Source organism: Ambystoma mexicanum, chromosome 8, assembly GCF_040938575.1.
Source record: "Ambystoma mexicanum isolate Mex_15411 chromosome 8, UKY_AmexF1_1, whole genome shotgun sequence".
Taxonomy (NCBI): domain Eukaryota; kingdom Metazoa; phylum Chordata; class Amphibia; order Caudata; family Ambystomatidae; genus Ambystoma; species Ambystoma mexicanum.
In genome coordinates this window covers 537,181,072-537,204,606 of record NC_090929.1, presented here as the reverse complement: position 1 = coordinate 537,204,606, position 23,535 = coordinate 537,181,072, and the positions used below count along the sequence as shown (strand labels likewise).

The 23,535-nt window shown below is 47.7% G+C and overlaps 1 protein-coding gene across 4 annotated transcripts in view; it reads right to left on the bottom strand.

The window, feature by feature from the left end:
• The window catches only part of TP73 (tumor protein p73), a 510,790-nt gene that overhangs the window by 193,326 nt on the left and 293,929 nt on the right, over positions 1-23,535 (bottom strand). For all 4 annotated transcript variants that reach the window (XM_069610235.1, XM_069610237.1, XM_069610238.1 and 1 more), the window contains one exon: positions 2,656-2,901. In XM_069610235.1, the coding sequence (XP_069466336.1) occupies positions 2,656-2,901 (246 nt within the window). The remainder of the gene's footprint in view (positions 1-2,655; positions 2,902-23,535) is intronic.

The window sequence follows — 23,535 nt, the reverse complement described above, 5'->3', positions numbered from 1 at the left end:
TCTAGCACTTACCTAGCGGCTGCCAGCTATGTCTAGCATTCTATTAATCACCTCACCAATCGCCCCATCATTGCATCCCTCCATTAATCTACTCATTATCCATTCTTTTGTTTTAATCCATCCTCCAGTTGGATGCCTATCTATTGAGCCCTTGTCCTCTGCACGCTACAGCTGTGTGCATATTAGGTTTACATGCAGGTGGGAAAACGCTGTAGCGCACAACAACTACAGGAGGACACTGACACATTGCACACTGCACAATTTGAAAGGCCGACAGTACAGGAAGGGTAAGAACACATGGCGCTGCAGTTAGCGGCGCACCTTGGCACCCAGTCCTCCTGCGGTCGGCCATTGTTTTGACTTTTCATCTAGCTACGTACTTGACATTTTTTTAATGTAGTCCTACAGCCACCTCCCACCAAACCATGTTCTACCTATACGAATCAACCATGTATATCTATACATCTTTCTACTTACCTAGAAAGCCTTCTGTCTAGTCATTGATTTTTATATGCAATTGAAGACGAAAACACACGCCCATAGAAATGAAGGGCTGTCTAGCCTTCAGTCTACCTAGCCAGCCACCATCCCACTCATTCACTCCACTCTTTTTACATATATTATATGTAGCCCTTCAGCCCATGCGGTCATACATTATTTTATCTCGCCCCATCATTCCTATTGGCAAGCATTTATTCTGTTTATTCATCCATTTACCTAACCACCTGGCTAGCCCTCTGTATGCATGCTTCTACATTCTCAGGTGTTCAGCAATTATTCAGTATCATCCTCCATCAACCCACCTGTCATGCCATCATCATTCCAAAGCCTCCATGTGCATACCCACCCACCTACTAAGCCTCATTTAGTCTACCACTTTGGGCGGCTGGAGACCCAAGTCTCTGCTATTTCTAGCTCCATCTACCCACCTCTCTAGCCCTCTGCTTCATGGCCTCGTCAATTATCCACCTGGCCCTGTAGGTATACATCTGCTTGCCAATCTTTCCAACTTCACATCTTGCCACCCACTTTTCTACCTTTCTGATAAGTGACACTGGACGCCACCCTTACGGACACAACAAGCCCAGTGCACATAACAAAGCACACCCAGAAAGCTGGCACGCGCAGGCAGACGACAGTTCCTCCTGGTTCTGCACGCATCAACAGACGAGCACAAATTCTATCCTATTCCTCGCTCCCTCACTAACCAACTCTATCCACTGTTCTTACAGAGCCACGTGAGCGACTGGGGACCGCAGAAATGGCAGCAGTGCGCAGTATAAATCAACACAACATAACATAGTTACACATATGAAATTAATAAATGAATGGACTTAAGTATATAACTCAGATAGCAAACTTCACAGCTCTACCCTTAATTACTATCTACATGCAATTCTCTATTTTGCCGCCTTCCATCTGGCGTTGGACGTTACTAGTCTCATTGCCTGCCACTCTGTAACACTGAGCCTTTATTAAGCTGTATACGTGCCCGTCTGATTGTCTATGTGCAACAAACTACGTATCTATTACCCGATCCACCTAGAGCAGAGGTCTGCAAACTAGGCCTCTCCAGGTGGTTTGGACTTCAAGTCCCATGAGCCCTCACCAATGAATATGCTGGCAAGTGCTGAAGGAAATCGTAGTCCAAAACATCTGGCGAGCCAATGGTGCAGAACCCAGACCTAGAGTGGTGCATGTAGATCCGCATGTGACTTCCGTTCACATCTGCTGCGAGTGCATCTCAGATCCATGACATGCTCCTTCGAGGTGCCCAGCCGGGGAGTACATATGCAGTGTTCCACACAGTTCTAAGCATGCCCACGTTTTGCAGATAAGGCAACGGAGACACAGCGAGATTAAGCGGTTTGCCATGAATCACACAGTTGGTCAGGTGAAGCTGCCACGTTTTGCACTCAGTCATTGTGCTTCCAAGGTGCGTTGCAAAAATGTCATGTTGGCACGTTCTTGTATCTGGCCTAAAATGCGTCCTGGGGGCTGTTTCAATGGGATTAATAGAAAGCAAGGAGGGTGCGGGGGGGGGGGCGATCCTAGTCTCTGGACCAAGAGGTTATACGAAATGTGTCAGCTGCCTTCAGGAATCAAATGGGAAAGCATATGGCATTGTCAAACGGAGCCATCGGCAGAATCCTTCAGGAGGACCCACGTGATTAAGTCTCCCCAGGGGTCCGGCCCCTGAGCTGCTAATACTCAACCCTGGCCCACTAGTCACCCCGACTTTATCTCCTAACCGGAAGGCCTATTCGGTATTCTGAGGGGGATCACAGCACAAGGTTGAAGATGTTCAAAGAAAGTGCAGCATTGCATTGCATAACATAACGTAGCATAACAGCATACAATTCCAGAAATGTACATAGCACAGCAAAGCATAGCACAGCATAGTGGAGCATAGCATAAAATCATACAGCACATACTAACATTGCTTTGGCAGACCATCGCATAGTGCAGATACACGGCCACAATGTAGCATAAGACAGTGTGGCATAACACTGCACAGCCTAACACAACGTACCATTGCAAGCCTGGTCACGTGTCCACAGCAATGAATGAGACACGCATATTAGCATAACATAAGAAAGGCGCCGGGCCGGTGGCATGCTTGAGCTCCGCATGCGGTGTGGCGCGTGCACTCACCGTCCATGTGGCGGACTTGGCGGTGCTGGACTGCTGGAAGGTGACTTCGAAGTGGTGGGAGCCCGGGTAGTCGGTGTTGGACGGGATGACGGGCGCGGGCGACATGGCGTCGAAGGTGGAGCTGGGCTGGGAGTAGGGCGAGTGCGTCGGCACATTCGAGGTGTGGTCGGAGCCGTAGGGGCTCGTGGAGGCTGCACGGCTGCCGATGCCCGGGTCCATAGTACTGCTCAGCAGATTGAACTGGGACTGCAGGTGAGGACACACAGGGGGAGGAGGCAAGAGAGAGAGAAAGCACAGGTTAGAGGATGGAACAGCGTAAACTCCGCACACCTCCCGGTGTCCTGTTACAGGCTTTTAAGGAGGATGGCTTGGCCAAGGCTGATTCTAAATATTTTACGTTTTTTTTTTCTCGCTTTCGTTACAGGTCACCACTTGCGAAAAGATGAAGCGAGGGAGTCGGCGCATCTTAACGCTAAGTCCCCTCCATTAAAGAGCTGGGCCGCTAATGGAGGCGCCGCTCCTGAAAGGCAGGAATGCGGCGACTCGCGCGCTCTCTGTGCAGTGCCGGGTCACTTGCCTAGCAGTCGCCTTTTCAGCCACTCCAATGGCCCGCGGCTCGCCTTCCCCTGGAATGGGCCTACTGAGGGGGAATTCGCAAGGTGAGACAAGGCGGCCAAACCTTCGTAAAAAAACAAACACACAGCTATAGGATTCCGATCTCCAGGGTCACAATTATACTCCCCCCACCCCCTCAGGGACACAGTAAAACGCTTCTTTCCATTTCAGTAGGCGGGCACTTCTTGGCAAGCCCGTCTCAAGGTACCTACCTTGCACAATTGGGGCCTGAGTATTCGGGGTCAGGGGTGGACTGGGAGCCAAAAGAGACCCTGGGGATCATTTTCAGTGGCCCCATAGTACACATTTTCCGGAAATCCAACCCTTTTCCTATGGGAACATTTGGAAACACCACAGAAAACAGGTCTAGGGTGCACAGGCCCACCAGGAAGTATCCAGAGTTACCTATAGGCCAGTCCACCCCTGCTTGCATGCCAACATAGTGGTTTGGTACATTTGGTCTACTTTAAACACCACAACAAAATTCTGATAACAACCCCCCGTTCCATCCAATCCGCCGGCCTGTCACCATCCCACGGAAAGGTTGCACAGGTGTAAACGAAAAGGAGGATGTTTTAAAATAATAATTTAATTACGGCCTCATTTCAAGAGGCTGCGCGGGAAATTGAAGCAAGGCGTAATACTTGTATGCCCCCATTTCCCGATTTGCCCATTTTGCAGGAGTGATGAGGTGGAGGGGCACGGAGTGGAGATGAGATCTCGCCCACTCATTCACCCTCCGTCTTGCTCTTCATGTTACGCCTGCATGTGTTTTTAATGTTGGCATATTACGGACAGATTCCTATGGAATCCGCCTCTGTTTTGCACTTAGTCAAGATCAGGAGGATTCCATAGGAGTCCATTAGTAAATGCCACCTGCAAAGCCTATTTGCCGTTGGCGATGAGACAGAGTGGAAAATGGAAAGAGTAAACATGAGTGCACCTCAATTTGACTCTTTCCTTGTCCTCTCCGCCTTGTGGACCTGTAAAACATCATGCAGGGGAGGCCACAGCATGTAAATGCTAACGCTGGTCGATGCCCTGCACACACTTAAGATTTCTTGTAAAATTACCCTGTTTGTGTTCTTAAAGAGCGCTTCATGACGGATTCCTCCCGGGTCTAAGTGATATAATAACAGTTGTCATAGCTGCCCAATTTAATGGAAATGGTGGATTTTGCTTGTGACAGCACTTTTACATTAGTAGTACTTTAAAGAAGTGTTCATGTTACACAGTACAATGCTACTCAATGTACTGACATCTCAAGCCTTCCATGTAGCCCCAACACATCCCTGTAAACCTGCCAATGGCCACCAGCAGAATTCCCAACAGAATACCAAATAGCGAGTTGCAGACCATTCAGGAGACAGTAACACAGATCTAAAAATCCCTTAAATAGCTTCCCAGAGAGACAATCGTATAACTCCCAGCCTAAACAGAGGGTAGATGGTCCTTCGCTTTGCTCAGCTGGCTCCCTCCTATAGAACAGCCTACCCCTCCCACTGCGCCTTGAGCTGGACTTTCTTAAATTCCGTAAACTCCTTAAGACTTTCCTCTTTACCTCCCGTCCCTCTCTCCTCTGGTAATCCCACAGTTGCTGTGATTTGTGCCCGGTGACCTTATGGATCCTCAAGGTCCCTAACCTCCCACACCCAATCGGCCGAGCTCCTGTCTACCCTAAGCACTTGCATTGGCATACCCTCTGCCCTAGAGGTTCGTACTTACACCTAAAGCGGTTGCAGGCCGTGTAGCACTCAACAATCCTAGCACATCTGTGGCTCCCCCATGAGCTTGGACTCTCCAGCACTTACCCCCTCTGCCCTCTTCCTTGCTGCACTTGCACCTTCTGAATACTTAAAAGGCATAGTAGGTTTGGCCTTTTCCTGTTTTCCTCCCACTGCTCTTAAATATTGTGTTTTGTAATGTGTTTCACTCCCTTGTTGCCTCCCTTCGCACTGTAGGCACTTTGAAACAGTGTTTTTACTTGCTGTATAAGCGCCTAACAAGCATAGAATAAATACATGAAATAAACCCCCTCATAATTTGCACCATACCCTGTCAGAACTGTGAATACACTCTCATATAGTTCCCAAAAGACCCTGACATAACCCCAGACATACCTCCGCATAGAACACAGACAACAATCTCAATCTCTGTCAAAAACTCCTGTAGCACTCAGCAGACCCTCACAATGCTACCAACGCACCTTCCCAATGCCCCAAAAAGGCGATCACATAATCTACAACTGATCTCATGTAGCCATATTACAAATACGCTAGCAGACCCTGGCATAGCGCCTGGTAGAACATTGCACAGACCCCAGCAGACTCCTGCACAGCACTCAGAAGAAACTAACACAGGCACCAACAGTGCATCACCCATGCCCCATAACATGCCCACGCAGCCCCCTTAACCCAAAAATCCTCTGACAAATCATTCAATAACTACCAGTGGACAATCCCTACCTCTTTAATAATTCCTCAGTAGCCTATCACTCACACATTCCCCAATGTACCTCCCCATTGCCAAATAGTCTCACTTGGCTCCCAGTAGCCCCCTGTCAGGGCCCCAGCCTACTGTGACATTCTTCAGACTCACCCTGCCTTTGTATCACCCTCTACCTACCCCATTCCTGTTTCTCTGAGGGGCGCCCTAAAGCGTCCGTCTAGTGCTTTGCAAAACTCTGCAAATAAATAAATAAATAGCCGGCCAAAAGCCCACAGACAGGTCCCCGGCACATTTTTATAAAGTCACCCAACAAATCCTTACAAACACGCCACCAGTGCCTCACACATGTGCCTCACACATGTGCAAAAAGACGCCCACGCAGCCCCCTACACCCGTTTGCAGAATCTGTCGAAAGAAGCTCATATTCGTCCCATACCTACAAAGCAACCCTCATATAATCACCAGCCGGCTGCTATATACTAAACCCCCAAACGAACCTCATATTGCTCCCCATCAGAGGCTATAATCACTTCTCCAATCACCTTTCATAAAAAAAAAACATCTCTGTTTCATCGAAAGCATCCCACTCAGGCTAGAGATGTAAAGGGCAAGTGCGCCAGACATGTTCAAGGGCCTGGGGGTCTTGTCACTGTCGGAGTTAGCAAGGTGAAACTGCAGCACACTGTACTGTCTTGAAACTGGATCTATGGCAGGCAGGTGAGGTGGCTCAGATTACAACAGTGCACATGTACCGTCATTATGAGCGCTCTAGGTATTTTCTGGTTCAATTTCCACTTTCACTAATGACCAATATTGCCTGCAGAAAATGCGAGGCTTGCTGCATGGATCACTGCTTTATTACCCCAGCAACACTAAGCAGTTCAGATCGTCAGAAACACTGCATGAATTATTTCAGAAAGTCTACATTTTATGTTTTTATGACATTTTGAAAGTCCATCTATGTCCCTGTTTGAAGGATGGAAGTTGGCTGTGTAAATGAGCGACTGTCCCTTATAAAATAATGCACAGCGGGTTCAGAAATAAGCAGCATTTTAAATGCTTCTCGTTTGTACCATAACCACTTGACTCTTGCAATCTAAATTAATAAATGGGGTTTTATGATGATGTTATAAAATATACGTAAATATGCGTTCAGAAAAATATTATGCAATAATTTATCAAAAAAAGCTTCATGTAACCAATAGAGATTAAAAAAACATAAACATAAGTTGTCACTGATCTTACAACAAGCATTGGCAATGCCAACAGTTTGGGCTTTGTGTAGGCACGGGAAAGGCACTTTCCAGGCACTGCCCTAGCATGCACAAAATAGTGTGAGTACCCTGTATCTAATAGCAGTGCCTGGCGAACGTCTAATACGTATACACAAGCCAAAACTTGGCTTTGCCAATGCTTGTTTTCAACAGGAGTCAATGGAGGACGCACATTGTGCTTATAAATCGAGTGGCTGAAGGCAGACCTGGTTGAGACATTTTTATTACACCAGTAGTAGGTTTACAAACTCCACTCAAGTCATTAACTCTCAGGAGACGACTTTGAGAAAACACTAGCAGGCAATCCAAGTACAACGTTTGATCATTAGCCTTGATTAAAGCGAGCTGACAAGAGTTCCCATGTGAAGGTGATTTGAGGGGGAGGGGAAAGAACTGAGTGGGAATTGCTATAGGGATTAGCCTGGCCATTGGCACTCAATGGGCGGACAAATAACCAAACGACACCTTGAAGCTGTGTGTTCCTCCTCATATGCCATTTCTCCCTAACTTTTTCCCTCACTTCTAACCTGCCTCTGTCACTCACCTCCTCTGCCTCCACTGTAGCCCTTCCCCCATCATGGCCACATCCCGAGCACAGCTGGTCGTACCGCCTACCTGCACTTAAAAATATCCAATGTTTGTTGTCCTTAATCTATGTATGTCCACTTATGTACTGTCCCCGGTGACTGTTCCATTTACTCCCCTCCAGAAACTGGTCAGAATGTCCCTCATCTGACCCCATTGTAAGAAGCTCACTGCTTCCCATCAAATGGATTTCTTATCAATTGCATGTTCTTTTGTGATCAAAAGAGCATTGTTCCTACCTGTATATAAATACATAAATAATAATGCAATAGTTTCGGCTTATTGGTAGCTCTGCCACCCAATAGCCCAAACAAAAAATGGGCACGATTAAAAATACAGAAGTGTGTCAGTGCTACAATCTGCCCAAGCAATAGCGATTGTGAATATCGACTCCTGGACTATTAACGCATCTTTAGAAAAGCTGGAGACTCAGGTCTCTTAAGAGAACTCAGGTTTAGTTGTGGATTGCTCTCGTACCAAGATGCAATATTCACAGTTGGATGCCGAAGGCTGCCACTCAAAAAGCCAGGCATTTATTCACATTTAGACCCCAAAGGCTGTTACTCAAAAAGCCAGGCATTTATTCAAAGTTAGACCCCAAAGGCTGTTACTCAAAAAGCCAGGCATTTGTGTACACATTCTCAGAGGCTTTGCTGCTATTAGTGTTCGTTCAGCATCACCTCGGTCAATGGTCCAAAGCAAAGCTGGCGAAGCAAAAGACAGAACATGGGCTGTTCACAAGGTTTTAAGTTACCCTCAAAGCATTAATAGCTCTCCATCCAAATGACACGTGCTGCAGCTCCGTGGTCATATTTGGCTTCTAGGCACTATGCAGTTTCACATCTTCACCTGCTTGACAGTGTCTAGAAAAGTGCCTAATGTGATCTATCTAGTAAGATCACACTTTAGGGAACAGATAGGATGAGAGAAGAACTCATTGGGCATTACAAAGAGAAACCAGAATAGCAAACCACATGTGATAGCGTGAGCATAAGGTAGGACTCTTCACAGAGGAATCTTTACAAGCTCAACAACTTTAGAGGGGTTCCTAATGGAAGGCACTTCAGGGGTCTACCAGGTCAAAGCACTTCTTGTCCAAGCAAGTTGACAGATGGTTAAAGATTCAGGAACTCCTTTTTACGCTGGCCCATCTGTCAGTAGTGGAACTGGATCTGGTCTAGTGGGTATCAGCCAGCAACATCTCCCCGAACTAGATGGACATGTGCAAAGGCCTGACCCTACTTCCACATCAGGATGCTGGCCCTGGACAACTGGAAGAATAGTTCCCACAGCAGGGAATATGACATCATCGAGTTAAGGAAACCTCTTCAAATGGTGATGTTATTTATATTCATTCAGATGTCGCCCTGCTCTCTGTGCAAGAGGATGTTCCTAGGGCATTAGTCGCACTGCCAGTCTGCATGGTGCTTCTTGCATTTGGCAGAGCCTTTGAACAGAGCTTAATCTCTTCACTTCCTGCTATGACGAGGCCTGAACAGTCCTCTCCAGAAGTTCTGATTCCACGTCAGCACTGAACTAACGTCACAACTTCTCACTTGCGCCAGTGTGGAGAAAGTGAACGTGCATACATTCACACTAACTTCAAAAGCATGCGTGCTCCTGGTTTCTCAGCACTAGAAACAATCGTGTGAATGCCTTCTTTCAATTGGATTGCCCAGCCAGTCCGTCAGTTCATTGCAAATTAAGAAGCAGCATCATGTAAGCTACTTAATGTACAGATTACTATTTAATTCATCTAGTCTTTGTCACCACTGACCCATTCAAATGGTTCCATAACAGTATTTAATGAACTGCAGCTTTTATTTTTAAATCAGGAATTTCTTAAGACATTTTTAAACAAAACGAACACAAACATGGCACTTGTGCAAAGTTGCAGTGAAAAAAAATAAACAAAGAAAGGTGATACAGCTGACACCTTAGCCAGGTATCCAAGTATACCAATAAACACACACAAATTCATTACAATAAGTACCAGTGATTTAGTTTGCAGTGTTGTCTGTGCCGCTTCCTTATTACACTCCCCTTTAATTATCACCAGTCACACACTGAAAGTAGCTCTTTTAACAATAACTCTACAGATATTGACATTCATTTATGTATTCCCTCTTTCAGTTTAACAAAAGGAAAAGGGCCTGATTCATGGAACTTTTTGTACGCTGAATAGTGGTTTTGCACGCTATTTAGTGTGCAAAACCCCCTTCAGTAATTTGGGGAATCGACTTTGCAGGTCTTTTTGGGATACTGCGGGGACGTCGAGCTGGTCTGGCACGTCTCTGCATGCAGTCGATCGTGTTGCGCGAGACTCCACGCAGAGTGTGGGTCGGGCCTGCGCAGAGATTTAAATAGGGGATAGAACATATTCCCCATTCTCCACGCAGAATAAGGAAGAACAAGGTATAATGTGGGTGTGTCGAGACGGCCTGCGCGAGGAAATCACACGCCCAGCACCGTGCAAAACCAAACGTACTCATGGATGTGACTGCGTAACATCAAGTCAGGGAAATCAGCACGCAAATCTCCCAATCACACTGCCGCTTAAAAGCAGGCGGAAGGCCCCAATCACATTGGAATCACTGCACAAAGGTAAGGTCCAATCAGGAATACAGGGTGCGTGCATGCAGTTGGGGTGTCGATCACAGTTAGGGGTGCACGTATTCAGGGTAGCGGGGTGCAGCCACAGTTTACGCGGGTTTGCACACATTTCCCAGGAACTGACTACAGTTATGAAAAATAGACAGCCTATTGACAGGGTGCTGTAAATATTGACGGGCTACCCCATACAGTGTTCAATGGGGTGCATGCAGTATTGCCAGGGTGCATAACTTTGCGGATGAGGAGGGCGTAAAGGTTAGTATACGTGGCTGGATTTGCTATGCGTGGGGGCGTATCTTGGCCGTTCTGGCCTCTACTTGCGAATACGGTTACTTTGCGGTCGAAATTCCATGAATATGCAGAGCATGCACAGAATCTTTTGAGCGCAGGAACTCACAAAGTCGTTTTTGGCACAAGGGACTTTTCAGGCTTTATGCAAGTATGCTTTGAATCAGGCCCAAAGTCTGCCTCCTGCTTTGCTGGATCTCCCATTTCAGCCAGCACAGAGCCTGACTTAAACTGGAAGTGTCAGGAATAAATGTTCAAGGAGCTAATAGTCAATTCAGAGAAGGGGTAGATGATAATACCACAAAACCCTGCGGTCTTCATCATAATATTCCTAGAACTGGAGTTCACGATGTAAGCGTTGAGTGGGGAGACACAGGAGTTTATCGAAAAATAGATTCTCCTGGCAGGCACAGCAAATACATAAGGAGATCAAAACACCTAAATGTTGTGGCCCTGATTCATGGAAAAGGGTGCATTGATCCCGCAAATGCTGCGCGCTGAAAACGACTATGCGCGGCCCATCGCGCAGAATGAAATCTGCCTGCGGACCGTCCCTCGTAACGCCACATTTTCACAAGATCTTTCGCATCTGAGTTCCGCCCCTTCCCGGCCTTCTGCAGAAGCCACTTCCACGCCCTGTGTGGTGTCACGTACAAGGCACTCGTTTGCTCCCAGAGACGTACCAGGCTGGCGCGAAAGCCACGCAAGTCCAGGAAGAGTCTTGCGCAGTCCAGTCCATGAATCGACAAAGAGGGATTGGCACGCAAATTCACGATTTTACACGCAAATAATTCCATGAATCGGGCCCTGAGTAAGCTCTAGAATGATAGCTCCACACCGCGCTTGTATATGTTAAGAGGTAGTTGAGAAAGAACAATTCACACAATGCTGTGGGCAGGAAGGGACAGACTTTTAATTATATTGTTTTAGTTGCCTTTTGGCTCTTTTTACAAAGGGCATTCCCACACTAAGTACAACAGAATATCCGGATGCATCGTCCACGTGTAGCGTGTACCCCGAATGCAAGTCCATCTGTGCTCGTCCTTGACCTAAACTTGGCAGAGGCTATTCCGCTGATCAGAACCACTCTCCTGCGCCCCTGTTGATCTGCGCTTCATGTGAATTAAGGTCCTTATGGACGGTTCTTATTAAAGAAATATGGTGTCCAGCCGGCAATCCACACTGTGCATGCCTATGTGGGTTGTCTGTACACCAGGGAGTACGGTTTGCCAAATACAAGGTGGACATTATAGACCTCATTTCCACATCAACTCTGGATGCTGCGCTCATTGAAGAATGATACCCCTGCACATCTGAGCCAAAGATAACCACCTACAGGTGGTCCAGGAAGTTACAGCTAAATACTGAGGTTCAGGAAATTACTCCAGACTGTCAATTTCCACACGGAGCCACGGCCAGACGACAGTATCGGAGCCAGCAGTGGGTCCCTCCTGGTGACCAGTGCGCCACACAGCCTCTTGCTGGCACCTTACTAACTGCCCCGCACGCCACTAAAAGCCCCTTCGCTACAGCAGACGACAACAGAGTAAGGTAGTGCGATGTTTCCCCTCGAGCGATTTCCTTTCTTTCATTTCTCAGATAGAGTCCATTTATAAATGGCTACCCACATTCCTTTCGTTCATTGTGCTTTTGAAAGCGCACCATGGGTTTATCGAAATAAATGATTACGTGGTTATTTACTAGATGGAGGTTAACGAGATGGGGATGTAAAGCAGCAGGGGGTACAGAGAGGTGGGAGTAAGTAGGGCACGGTAGGGGGGGGCACGAGGGAACCCTCAGAAGAAGAAAAAATGAAGAAACATACTACGAGGTAAATTGTCACATACACATTTAATATAATAATGTCTTCCTTACCTACTTTCTTTGGATATACGTGATAATTTCGCAGCGGATTTTAATGCAGCGCAAAAAAAGAAGCAGACATTTTCGAATTACGAACATTCCGAATACCCCGATCCCCTCTACCCACCACCTCTATACCCCTTAAAATGATCCCAGTACCACTTAAAATTATCCCAAAATGTCCCCCCCCCCCCGTACCTGCCCTTGCCTCCCTTCGTCGGGCTTCTCCCTGCGAAGTCAGGTCCATTTCACAATTGTGGGTGGGTACTGACGCCGCAGGGTCCCTTTCTTTTGTTCCTTGTCCCCCGCTTTCCGTGCAAGGGAAGCGCGGGACACCCGTGAACCCCCCGAACCCGTAGTGTTGAACACAGGGAGCGGGGGACACCCCTGGAGCCCCCACTCCCCTTGCTCGACATTATGGTATTTTGGATTTTTTGAGCTGGCCAAATTCGTATAAATGGTCCATTCAACCATTCATTTGTGAAATGTGTGGGCACTTCGCTTTATTTCGCCCCTTGTTTTCTCTCTTTTCGTCTATTGGTTCTGTTTTTATTTTCTTAATTTCCCCTTTTCATGTCCTTCCCTTCATTATTTCTTCTAATGCATTCGTGCCTTCTTTCCCTCGTTTCTTCGCCCATTCCTGTATTTTTTGGTCCTTCTAAATACTGAGTATATTCAGTGTATAACGATTTTAAAATGACTTTAACAAAGCACTCCCTAAATCTTCCGTGACATCGATTAATTCCTCTCCTGTATCCAACACAGAGATTGTTTTTGTTCGCTCGTTGATGCTTTTTTTCTTTTTGAGCTCATTGTCCAGACTTGTCGCAGTTTCTCACTGCCAATCTTACCCCGCTGATAACACCCGTTTAAAGAAGTGTATCGGGGGGGGGGGGGGGGCAGGTGATGTAGGGGGCATTCTTCGACCAAAGCAGCCGTGTTCTTAATAATAAAACCTTTCTAAAACCGTTCTAATCTGAGGCCCTAATTAAAAAAATCGTCTACTGGCAACAATGAGCAATACAGGTGAGGGGTAAAGTGCTAATTAAGGCGTGCTGTAGAACAGGCGTTGACACAGGCACAGGTTCAAGCATGCAGGAAGACACCTTTTCGGCACAGCTCTGCGTGAACACTGCCAGCCTGCCCTGCCCCATGGGGAGAGGTACCCGCGACTACCCCTCGCCGCCCGGGGTCAGCAGTCGGTGCCACAGGAGGCTGCACCTGGCTGCCTCCTACGCTTGCAACAAGGGCTATTCCAAGAATCAGGGCGATCTCTGCTCGTATTAATGTCACTGTTATTCCAGGGCATTTTCAACCAAAGCACATATTTTATATAACCCAAAGAAACCCCAATTCAAGGCAATTGAAAACGGCTGCGCAAAAGAGCGACAATATTTCCTCTGTATCCAGGAGCCGTGGGTGGTTGGCGGGGGAAAAACACCCACACTTAGAGAATGCAATGAACTTAGGCTATTGACGCCGGACACTGGGTAAAAGATCCGCCCCCTTTTCCTTTTGCGCAGGTAACTGAGTTGCCCAGGTGATGGGTCAACAGGCATTGAAAGAGCTAGCCAGCAGCTCTGTCAGTGGCTGTTTATTGCTGCCGAACCCTTTTGGGCGGGAGGAACGCAAACACCACCCCCTCGTTGGCCTCACCCTTGTCCTCAAAGATCGCGTGCAGGGCGCAAATGCTGTCCGCACTGACGTGCACCCGGCTTTTAAAAGTGGATTGCCCCTCCCCCCTCCCGCCCCCACAGCTCCCCTCAAACAAGGAGGCAGTAGTGGATTCTTGCGATGCTGCGCGTCCCCTAAAGGTCACCCTGGGATGCAAGAACACTGTTTTAGAACTGCTCCTCTACTGTCTCGATTGGGGGATGAGAGAAACGGACCCACTGTGTTCCTTTGGCTCGCCCATTGAAAGCAATTAATGAATAATCAAGGCTAACCCTTTATACCAGTGGTCTTCAAACATTTTTGGCCTGCCCCCCACCCCCCCTATAGCAAAATGTGGGCAGGCCGGGCCTCCCCCAGAATTGTCAAATGGAAAGTAAGTCCACAAGGCTAGGAACTATCGCACACCGTCACTGTTCCCTACTCCCAGAACAGTGCCTGGGCTCCCCATCTACTCCCATCACAGTCTCTGGGCTCCCTCATCCCACTCCTAGCCAAGTTCCTGGGCTTTTCCCACCCCATCGCAGACCCTGCGCTCTCCCCACCCTGCTTCCACCAATGTCCCTGCACTCTCCCCACCCTGCTCCCACCACTATGCCATGCCTCCCCCATCAAAGTCCACCAGTGGCATTCTGATCTGCGGTTGCGCAGCAGTGCCCGCGGTGATGATCCCCAGTTCTGCATATAAGCATGTCCCTCAAACACCCAATAGAGGAGGGGACAGGCTACTGAAGCTAGGGCATGGTGCAGCAGTGCTGTTTGCAACCAGTATGGTCCGGTCACCGGGAAGGTGCAGTGGAAGCCCAGAGGTTCCAGTCCAGGTAAGGTTTGGACTCTTCAGAGTCCTAATGATATTCTCAGTGTTTCTTAGATGGGTTTTTGGCTTTCCTAGTGACAGGCCTGTGGCTCTGTCTATTGCTGGTGCTCAGGTGGGTGCAGGCAGGATCATCAAGGCATCTCTGCAAACGGGGGTCCATGATGCTGGCAACACTGCTGTGCTCACCTGCTCAGGAAAATGGAGCACGGATTTGCCAATTCCATTCAGTCTCAAGAATAGTTCGGTAACAACAGACACGAGCAGACCTTCGCCCTGAGACTAGTCTTAGCAAGGGGCAGCGGCAGAGCTTCCTCTGCGACCTCTTTGGGTTGGCAGCTTCGGTGTTTTGCTACCTATACCAGAGTTAGGCTCCAACGTTAAATAGGAACATTTTGGAGACGAGTGGACACTCAGCTTCCAATGAAAAGGGTGCATCCTTTCAAACATTTGGCGGCCAATGAATCACTGGTGGTCGCCACATTCAAACTTTCCCACGCTACTTCCCAGGCTTCCACTCAAGATGGGAATTGGCTCAGGAATCCCAGACACCATTCAGGCATCCGGCCAGATCTGGCCCTGTGGTCCTCCAAGGCAGGCAGAAGCCATAAGCAGGTACGGCCACATCCATGCCCCACTCACTCACAGGAACCACGTTCAGCTGCGTGAACTGGGTCTGCATTTTAAAACGGAGGCGCCCTCTAGAGCATCGGTCAGGAGAATGCAAGCTGCACTCCACCTGTAGCCCAAAACAGCACATGTCTGCCACCAACCAGTGTACTGGGGCGCTCACGCGAACACAGGGTGTACAATCTCTCAAGGAGCACATCAAAAAGTACCACGGGTTCTTAAACTGGCAACACGTTTGATAAATTCGTTAGGATGAAGCAAAAAGTGCAGGGCCTCTTGTCAGGGGTGCAGTTTACGCACGGAATATCAGTCACTCCTGGGTGGTGGGCATTCAGTACCTATTTTCCTGTGCACTTGGCTTGGGCACATACTCAAGCAGGCAACGCGGGATTTCCTCTTTTTCACATTCACAAGGATATATATATATATGTACCCTTAATGAAATGTAGGAACAGGCACACCTCGTTTATCTCCTGTAACAACAGCAGGAGCACATTGGGTATTACAGAAACACAAAAGTGCAGCACCTGCAGGGAAACGCACAGTGAAGATAGACTGTTGGCCTAATTTACAATAACATGGGAAAGTCCTGTTGAAAACATTTTTGCAAATGAGGACCTGTTACTTTTATATTTTTACTGGATACAGTTGTGGCATGTGGGTTTTTTCGACATTTACTGCACTGCAGTGGAGAACAGTGACATTGGGCCTCATTACGACCCTGGCGGACAGCTGTGACTTTTTTTCCGGCTCTGGAATGGGCAATTATCAGGGTATTACAACCCCAGCGGACCCAGTAATTGCCCATTCTAGGGCGCCGGAAAAAATTCTTCCCCATTCCCATAAGCGCACCATAGGGCTCAAAGGGAATGGGGAAGCCGCATGCACCGGCACCATTCGTGAATGGTGCCGGTGCATGCAGCATGCTGTGCTCGCGGGTGCCGCTCGGCCTACCAGGTCCGACCTGGCGGGCAGAAAGGCACCCACGAGCACAACTCGTAGTTTTACCGGTCCCGGAACTACAGTACCGGCAAGCTTACAAGTACCGTAGTTCCCGGACTGGCAAACTTGTATTGAGGCCCATTGATTCTAGTCGCACATTAAAACTGGCATGGGTTTGCTTTGGCATTCATGGAACTTTTATTTAACCAGTAGAATTTTCTGCTATTTCAATTGGGCATATTCTGGTTCATTGTCTACAAACCAATATAGGCTTCAAAAGGATCCAATAGAAACCATTTGTAATGGGTCTAGTGGAGTTTGCACCGGTGACTTATGTTATGGTGCACTCTGAAACCAAGTAGCAGATACGGCGGCGGACATCGTCAGTAGAACGGCGCCGGCGCACACGCTGCACACCCCAGCCATGTGCTTGTACCTGCAGCACATGCGTTATCTGATTGTGTTATTTTAGCCCCGAGGGAACTCACCAGGAGAGGACTCATTTGTTGCCTCTTATTGTCACAGCAGATCATGCCTTCCTGAACATATCCATCTTTTATGGAACTCATTTTGCTAGCATTTGGGCCTCTTAGGCCCGATTTAGCAGCGAGGCATGACGGGGCATGCATTGTTTGTCCTGCAATTAGAAGCCTCAGGTGTGTTGTCAGGAATGAGGATGAGCGCCGAGTGACAACAGGACACGCCCAGGCAGGGCAGGTCGCTTCCGATGCCTCCTGGTCCTCTTCACGGCAGAATCCCCACAACCTACAACCATGGGGCCCATCAATTCACATTCAAGGGCAAATTCATTCACCTTTTCTGTAAAGAAACGAATACAATAAAGTACAACGAATCAATGCGTAACATGCCGATTTGTGAACTAAAGTGTATTTTCTTAATCTGTGTCATGAGCATTTTTCAGATGCCTACATGAAAGATTTGTCTTCGGCTAGGCCAGGGGTGTTGCTAGGTCTGGAAAAGATCCGGGGCTAAGCTAATTTTGGGAGTGGCGGGATTCGGGACGAGCTAGCATTTTGGTTGGCACCACAGCTTCTATCAGGGGTTACAGCCAAAAGACCTGGGGCTATAGCCCCCTCAGCCCCCCCCTAGCAACACCTCTGGGCTAGGCAATGCGAAGATCGGAGCTGTGGTCGAACTTCGGCCCAATACCCTTTAGAAGCTGCGCTTTGGCGCATTTACGCGCGGTATTCAATGGGTAAACAGAACACGACGGTAGCATGCAACTGGAACTAGATTCACGTCACGGGTCCATTTCATTTATTTGTATGGCAGAGAGAAGACGAGGATCATAACATACGATTGCACCGCCTCCTTCCCCCCTGCTAATAAATACTACAGCTTTTGCGCTGGCATGGATTTTCATGCCGGCGCAAATGCTGTGGATTCCTATGAAATCCGCCTGCTTTTTGCACTAGCAAAAAGTAGCCGGAATCCCTAGGAATCCATTGTAAACGGCTTTTACTTCATTTGCACGACAGAATATGCATGCCAATTTTGACCCTCTCCTTTTGCACTCGGCCGCACAAATAAGGAAAATTCGGCAGCGGTGACCTGTGCACGCAAAAGTTCAAACGTAACAGGTACACACCACCAAATTACAGGAACTTCAAAAGTAAGCCCCAAAGGAGCACACTTTTCAATTGTCCGGAGGGGACCACTTGCGTTTGCATTTACAAACAAGTCCCCTCTGGGCAATTTTGGTAATTTGCACTGTAGGGTGCAAAAGATACATGTAAAATGACGACGGAAGCCTCTTTACACCTCTCTTTTGTACTCAACAGTGCAAAAAAAGTAAACGCTGCGTACCATGTACACATGGCAGGCACTGTTTACAATGATTTCCTATGGAATCTGCTCATTCTAGAGTAAAAACTGAGTTGATTTTGAAGGCAGTGGGAGGGCCCTGCCCTCAGCCTTAAAAAACAACGAAAATGTTACGCGTGCCTTTAGCGCCTCCATTTACACTCCAGGGCATACGAAATGAGCCCTAGGTATACCATTTAGATCTTAAGGGTGTACAACAGGTGTCATAATAAGAAATGATCAGTTATTCTGAGGGGCCACTGCATGGCAGCGACTGTTTAGAGGAAGTGTTTGGATATGAGCTCCACGCAACTTTGGCACTCGGTTCCATTGCACTACTCGTCTTCCGAGGTATGGTTAAAGGGCCCCTTTAGGGCATTTGTACGGGAAACTCCTTCAGCTGTGCACACCTCCTCCCAGAGGGGGCAGCCAGGTGGCCTGTGTGGCCAAAAGAAGAGTGATGCCGCAGTCCCCTCCCACCTATCAGCACTAGGAAGTAGCTGGCAGTGGAAGAGGAGTGTAACCTCCCTGCGCTACTTCGGCCCCACTGCGCCCTGGTTGCACTACCTTTTACAGCAGGATCAGGAATGTGGTAAGTAGCTGTGGGGAGCTGAACCCCTGAAGTTCCTCTGCCCTTTTCGCTGTTTTCTAACTAGCTACATTCCGTATAGGGACTTAAAAGGTGGGTAGAGCAGGTGGGACGCACATGGCTTCAAAGCTGTACGGCAGCCTTACCCTGCTCCCTGGTTCTTCTGACTATAGTAGCAGGATTAAGGAGTCACGTGGAGCAAGTCGACAGGAGGCAGGCTGTGTGTTTCTGTCAGGGTGCGACCTCCAAGCATGGTCTGAAGCACCCTGTGGCAGGAGGCATAGGGCCTCATTCACAGAAGTGTTTTATAACAGCGCAATCCCACTGGAAAACGCTCTGTGAATCGGGCCTCCAGTGGTCAGAAGCTGTGTGCCCCTCCTGTGGGCCCGTACATTTTAGGCCCTTCATTCCCCCATAGGTCGCATCCTGTTCTGGTAAGATTGGTTACGTTACGGCATGCAGCAGAGAGCCACAATTTCCACATCCCAGCTCTCTCTGTATCATTATCGTTGTTAATGCACCACACAGGGGCCAACACTGAATAGCAACATACGTTTTCATGATTTCTATGTATCTATTCTGTGTATGTAGTGTCTGATGGTAAAGCTTGGCAAGGTCCACTAATGACAGATAATGAATGTTCAGCGTGTGTTATTAACTAAAATAATATAAAGGTCAATTGTGCAGAAGGTCAATTAGGACCACTATAATTAGGTCAATTGTGCAAAGGTTCTATTACAAAAGGTCAATTTGGGTAATACCCTCTCTGGAGCCATTGTTTGAGCAATTTTGTAATTTGTGGGTTCTCTTCTCGCGTCTCCAGGCTCCTCCCCTTTTAGTGCTCACATAGCCGTTGTGCTTCCCCCGCGCAACTCCTTGTCCCTCTTTCTCTGTCTCAAGTGGCTTCTGTGTTCCTCCATACAACATCTTCTTCATCCCGGTTGAATGGGAATTTCAATTTAAAGGAAGATGTACCATTTCCTGTTGACAATAACTCATATTGGTTTATTCTTCATGTGGATTTTCACAGGACGGGTTTGAAGAGGTTATTAGAACCATCTCCAGTTCCGGAAGCACCTCAAAACCTTCCTCTTTGTTTCTGCTTTCTCTTCTCTCCCCTGCTGAACTCCTGGCTGAAACTGTAACTGCACTGGACACCTGGCAACTCTCCGATCTTGGGTCCAGGTCCCCTCCCCTGCCAGGTGCACACCTGCATTGCCTCGCTGTCAAACCTCACACTTGGGGACTGTTTTCTGTATCCTTACAGTCCCCTACCAGCACTTGACACCTGATGTCTGCACTTACCCTTGCACTTGCCACCAGCTGGCCGCACTTTTACTTTTTGCTTTTATTTATTCTATTTTAACGTCAATCTCATGTACTGCACTGTCCACCTGGCCCTTCCCCCGCCCGCACTTTTCCCCTTCCCTCTTCCCCTGAACTTGTGCAATCTCAATCTCACCTGGCCTAGTAAGATCGTTGTCTCTGCTTCCCTCTGTTCCCCCCTCCCTTGCCTCGTTGCGCCTTGAAACACTTGTGTATAGGCGCGTTATAAATGCCATATCATATCATATCATATAACAGCTAAGCGCAGCCGCTGGAGAGAACTTTATCTTCCTGACAGTTTTGATCTGTCAGTGGGGGATGTTGGATACTGAGGCTGTGCCTCATTACCCCAATTTCTCTGGTTGAGAGTGTAGTCACAGTTTGACATGCTTTTTGATCTGTGTTCTTATCACAGTAGAGAAGCTGGAGGTGAATTGTGGATTATTTTATACTATGCTGACATTTCTCCAGGTCTCCTGCTGGAGAAACGTGGCTCCTGAGGCCCTCTAGTGGACATTCATTGATTCTTTTTTATGACAATGTTCCTTATTTTATATGTTAAAGTTTTAGAAGCATACAGATGTGTGTTTTTGGACCCAGTGGATTATTCTAAATGCCATTGGTTTGTGTGTATAGTTTTGACTCATGTTGTTCATTTTCTCTCCTATATCCTTGTACTGTTTGTCGTCCCATTTCTTGTGCTAATGCACTATGGAAACATCCACTATTCTTTTAACAGTATTGATTTTATGGTTTTGTTCCTTCCTGGCAAACCCCAACATCTCTGTGCGAGCCTTTATCTCAGCCCACACTGCCAAGGGATGTGCCCTGGGTACCTTAAATGAACTCCTTTTCTTCCGCTCAGTGGCCCCTCCAATCAGATTGTTGGATCTAACTCATAGCACATATCTAAGTATTTGGCCCTTTTATCCCTGTCCCCACACCCACCCATCTGCCAAATGGCTCCTGGTCGGCAGGTGTCTAGGTTATCTTTTGACCCATCCTGAAGCAAAGCCAATGCATCATCACGAGTTGGGCGGTAACGCCGGCGCTATTAGCGCCGACGCTAATAGCCCTACCGCCAAACCCCCCAGCGCTATTAGCGCCGGATCATGGGTTTTGCGGAAGGGTTATTGCCCATTCCCCATTGGGCCCATTCGGGAATTCCTCATTCCCCATTGGGCCCAATGGGGAAAATTCATGCTATTACCGCCGGCGGATTTCCCGCCGGCGGTAATGCACCGGAAATCGGCAATTTTGCCACAGATTTCCACCCAGCTGCGGGGAAATCCACCAAAGCCATGATCTGGCGGACCCTTAAATGCGGCGGTAATAGCGCTACTGCCGCATTTAAGGGTTACCGCCAGACTCGTGATGAGGCCCAATGTTTATGATGCATTCAAAACCTTCCAGCCATCAAGCTTCAGTTTTGCTTTTGTGGTGCGGAGTAGGACAGGTATGCCCAGACATGAGTCTCAAGGCTGCTGTTGCCTAGAGACCTATGCTACAGTTCACTGATGATGCCAAATGAGGCTGAAACATTCATGGGGTTGCTTGTGGTCTAATGCAGAAGGGGTGTGACCAAGCAGCTTCAGCTGAAATGCCCATTTTGGAGTGGGACCAAGCCAGATTTGCCTATGGTATTTACCCTTCTGCAAAGGCATGGCTGAAAAACTGCAATCTGAAGGGTTGCCCAGGGCAGTGTAATTGGGTATGACTGATTCAAAACCTTCCAGCTATAAACCACTCTGATTTTTTCATGGTGCAAGCAATGCAATCTTGTTTCACAATTGCAATAACCAGACTCCAAGTACTCTATAAGGACACCATTGTTTGTAAAATTAATACACAGGACTACAAAGACAGTGTGCGATGAGATGAAGCAATTTGGTTAACTTATTTCTGACTTTGCAGATTGTCTGCACTCTTTTCTACAGAAAGTGTCTGTGGGTTCTGGTGTTCTGTCCTTCATGTGATGTGGTTATCCTGGTTATCTATTAAACACCTGAAGCAGATTAAACAGTTACGGCATCCCGCAAACATAACCAGCAGAAATAGCGACTTTCCTCATTCCTTTTCAAAATGCACTATATTTTTGGTGCACAATTTTCCACCATTGCTTTTGTACATCTTTTCAACATATTCACGCTTGGCTTATGTCAGTTTTTCTTTTTTACAATATCCATCTACTGACAGCTGAGCAATCCGTTTTTCACCAACCATTTGTTCTACATGTTTCTGAACAAATCCTCCATCAGGAGCATTCAGCTGGTCGTAGTCATATAATTCAGGCCCTGAGAAATAGATCTTCCTTTTTCTTCTCATACGTGGATGTACGTAGGCACCTCTGAGATTTCAATCCAAAACCAATGCCAGCCAGCTCTTTTATTCTTCATTACCTAGCAGTCTCCCTGATTCCCTTCTAATCTCTCCGACAAGCATTCAAGTAAGCTCCCGAGGTTGTTAACTTTGTACTGTGTCAGAGCTAAAACAACACAGTCAGTGGTCGTTTTTATCCCACTCTTTCTTTACAGCCCATAACATGGACATTTTTTGGCCACAACCAGTGACAACTATATGGATGGCAGAATGAACACTGTCTGGCCCATAGCACAACCCTTCCCACCGCCCTGCTCACTTTTACTCCCAAAAATTACATAAGGTCTCCAGCTTCGCCATTGCCTTTTTACTTTTCGACACCAGCAATGTGCAGATTAGCCCCACACATTTTCCAGAAGTTCATCTACCATTATTCAATTTCAGATAAGATTTCAAAAAGCCCAGGTGAGTGCCAACGCACCGTGCATATGGTCGATTTCCTCACAACCCCTTTCTTCCACTCTCACACCCCTCCAGTCTCACCTCGAGACTGCCACCAGCAAGGAGGCTTTCTGCCTTCAGTGAAACCTAGAGGCCGTGCTCCTATGTTAGGCGTCTCCACTTGACCACGTGTGTGACTATTAGCCAATCCCGTAATAGCCCCAGCCTCTGTTCACTTAACTGCAAACACTGTGGGCGCTTAGAAACGAACTGAACATAAGCATTATTCGCTTCACAAAAACAGGCCTTTTCCATGCAGCAGTTTAGGCACACACGCCTGCCTCTCGTTATCTTATTGACGCCATACAGCCGATTTGTAGAACACAAAAACACGGCGTATCCCCTCCTGGGTGTACTGACAGCTGCCAAACAGAGCACTGTGAAGGTGGTGTTTTCTCTATGCGTGTTTGTTGATCTTGTGTTAGCCAGGAGAGCAGTGACCTTTGCCCCGGAAGATTGACCTGGTATCCGATCACCTGCAGCGATAAGGTCCCATTGTTTTCCCCGGAGTAAGGCGGACAAAGGAGGAGACGGACTGTCGCGGCGATGACGAGAGCGCAGGGGGAGCGGGGATAACT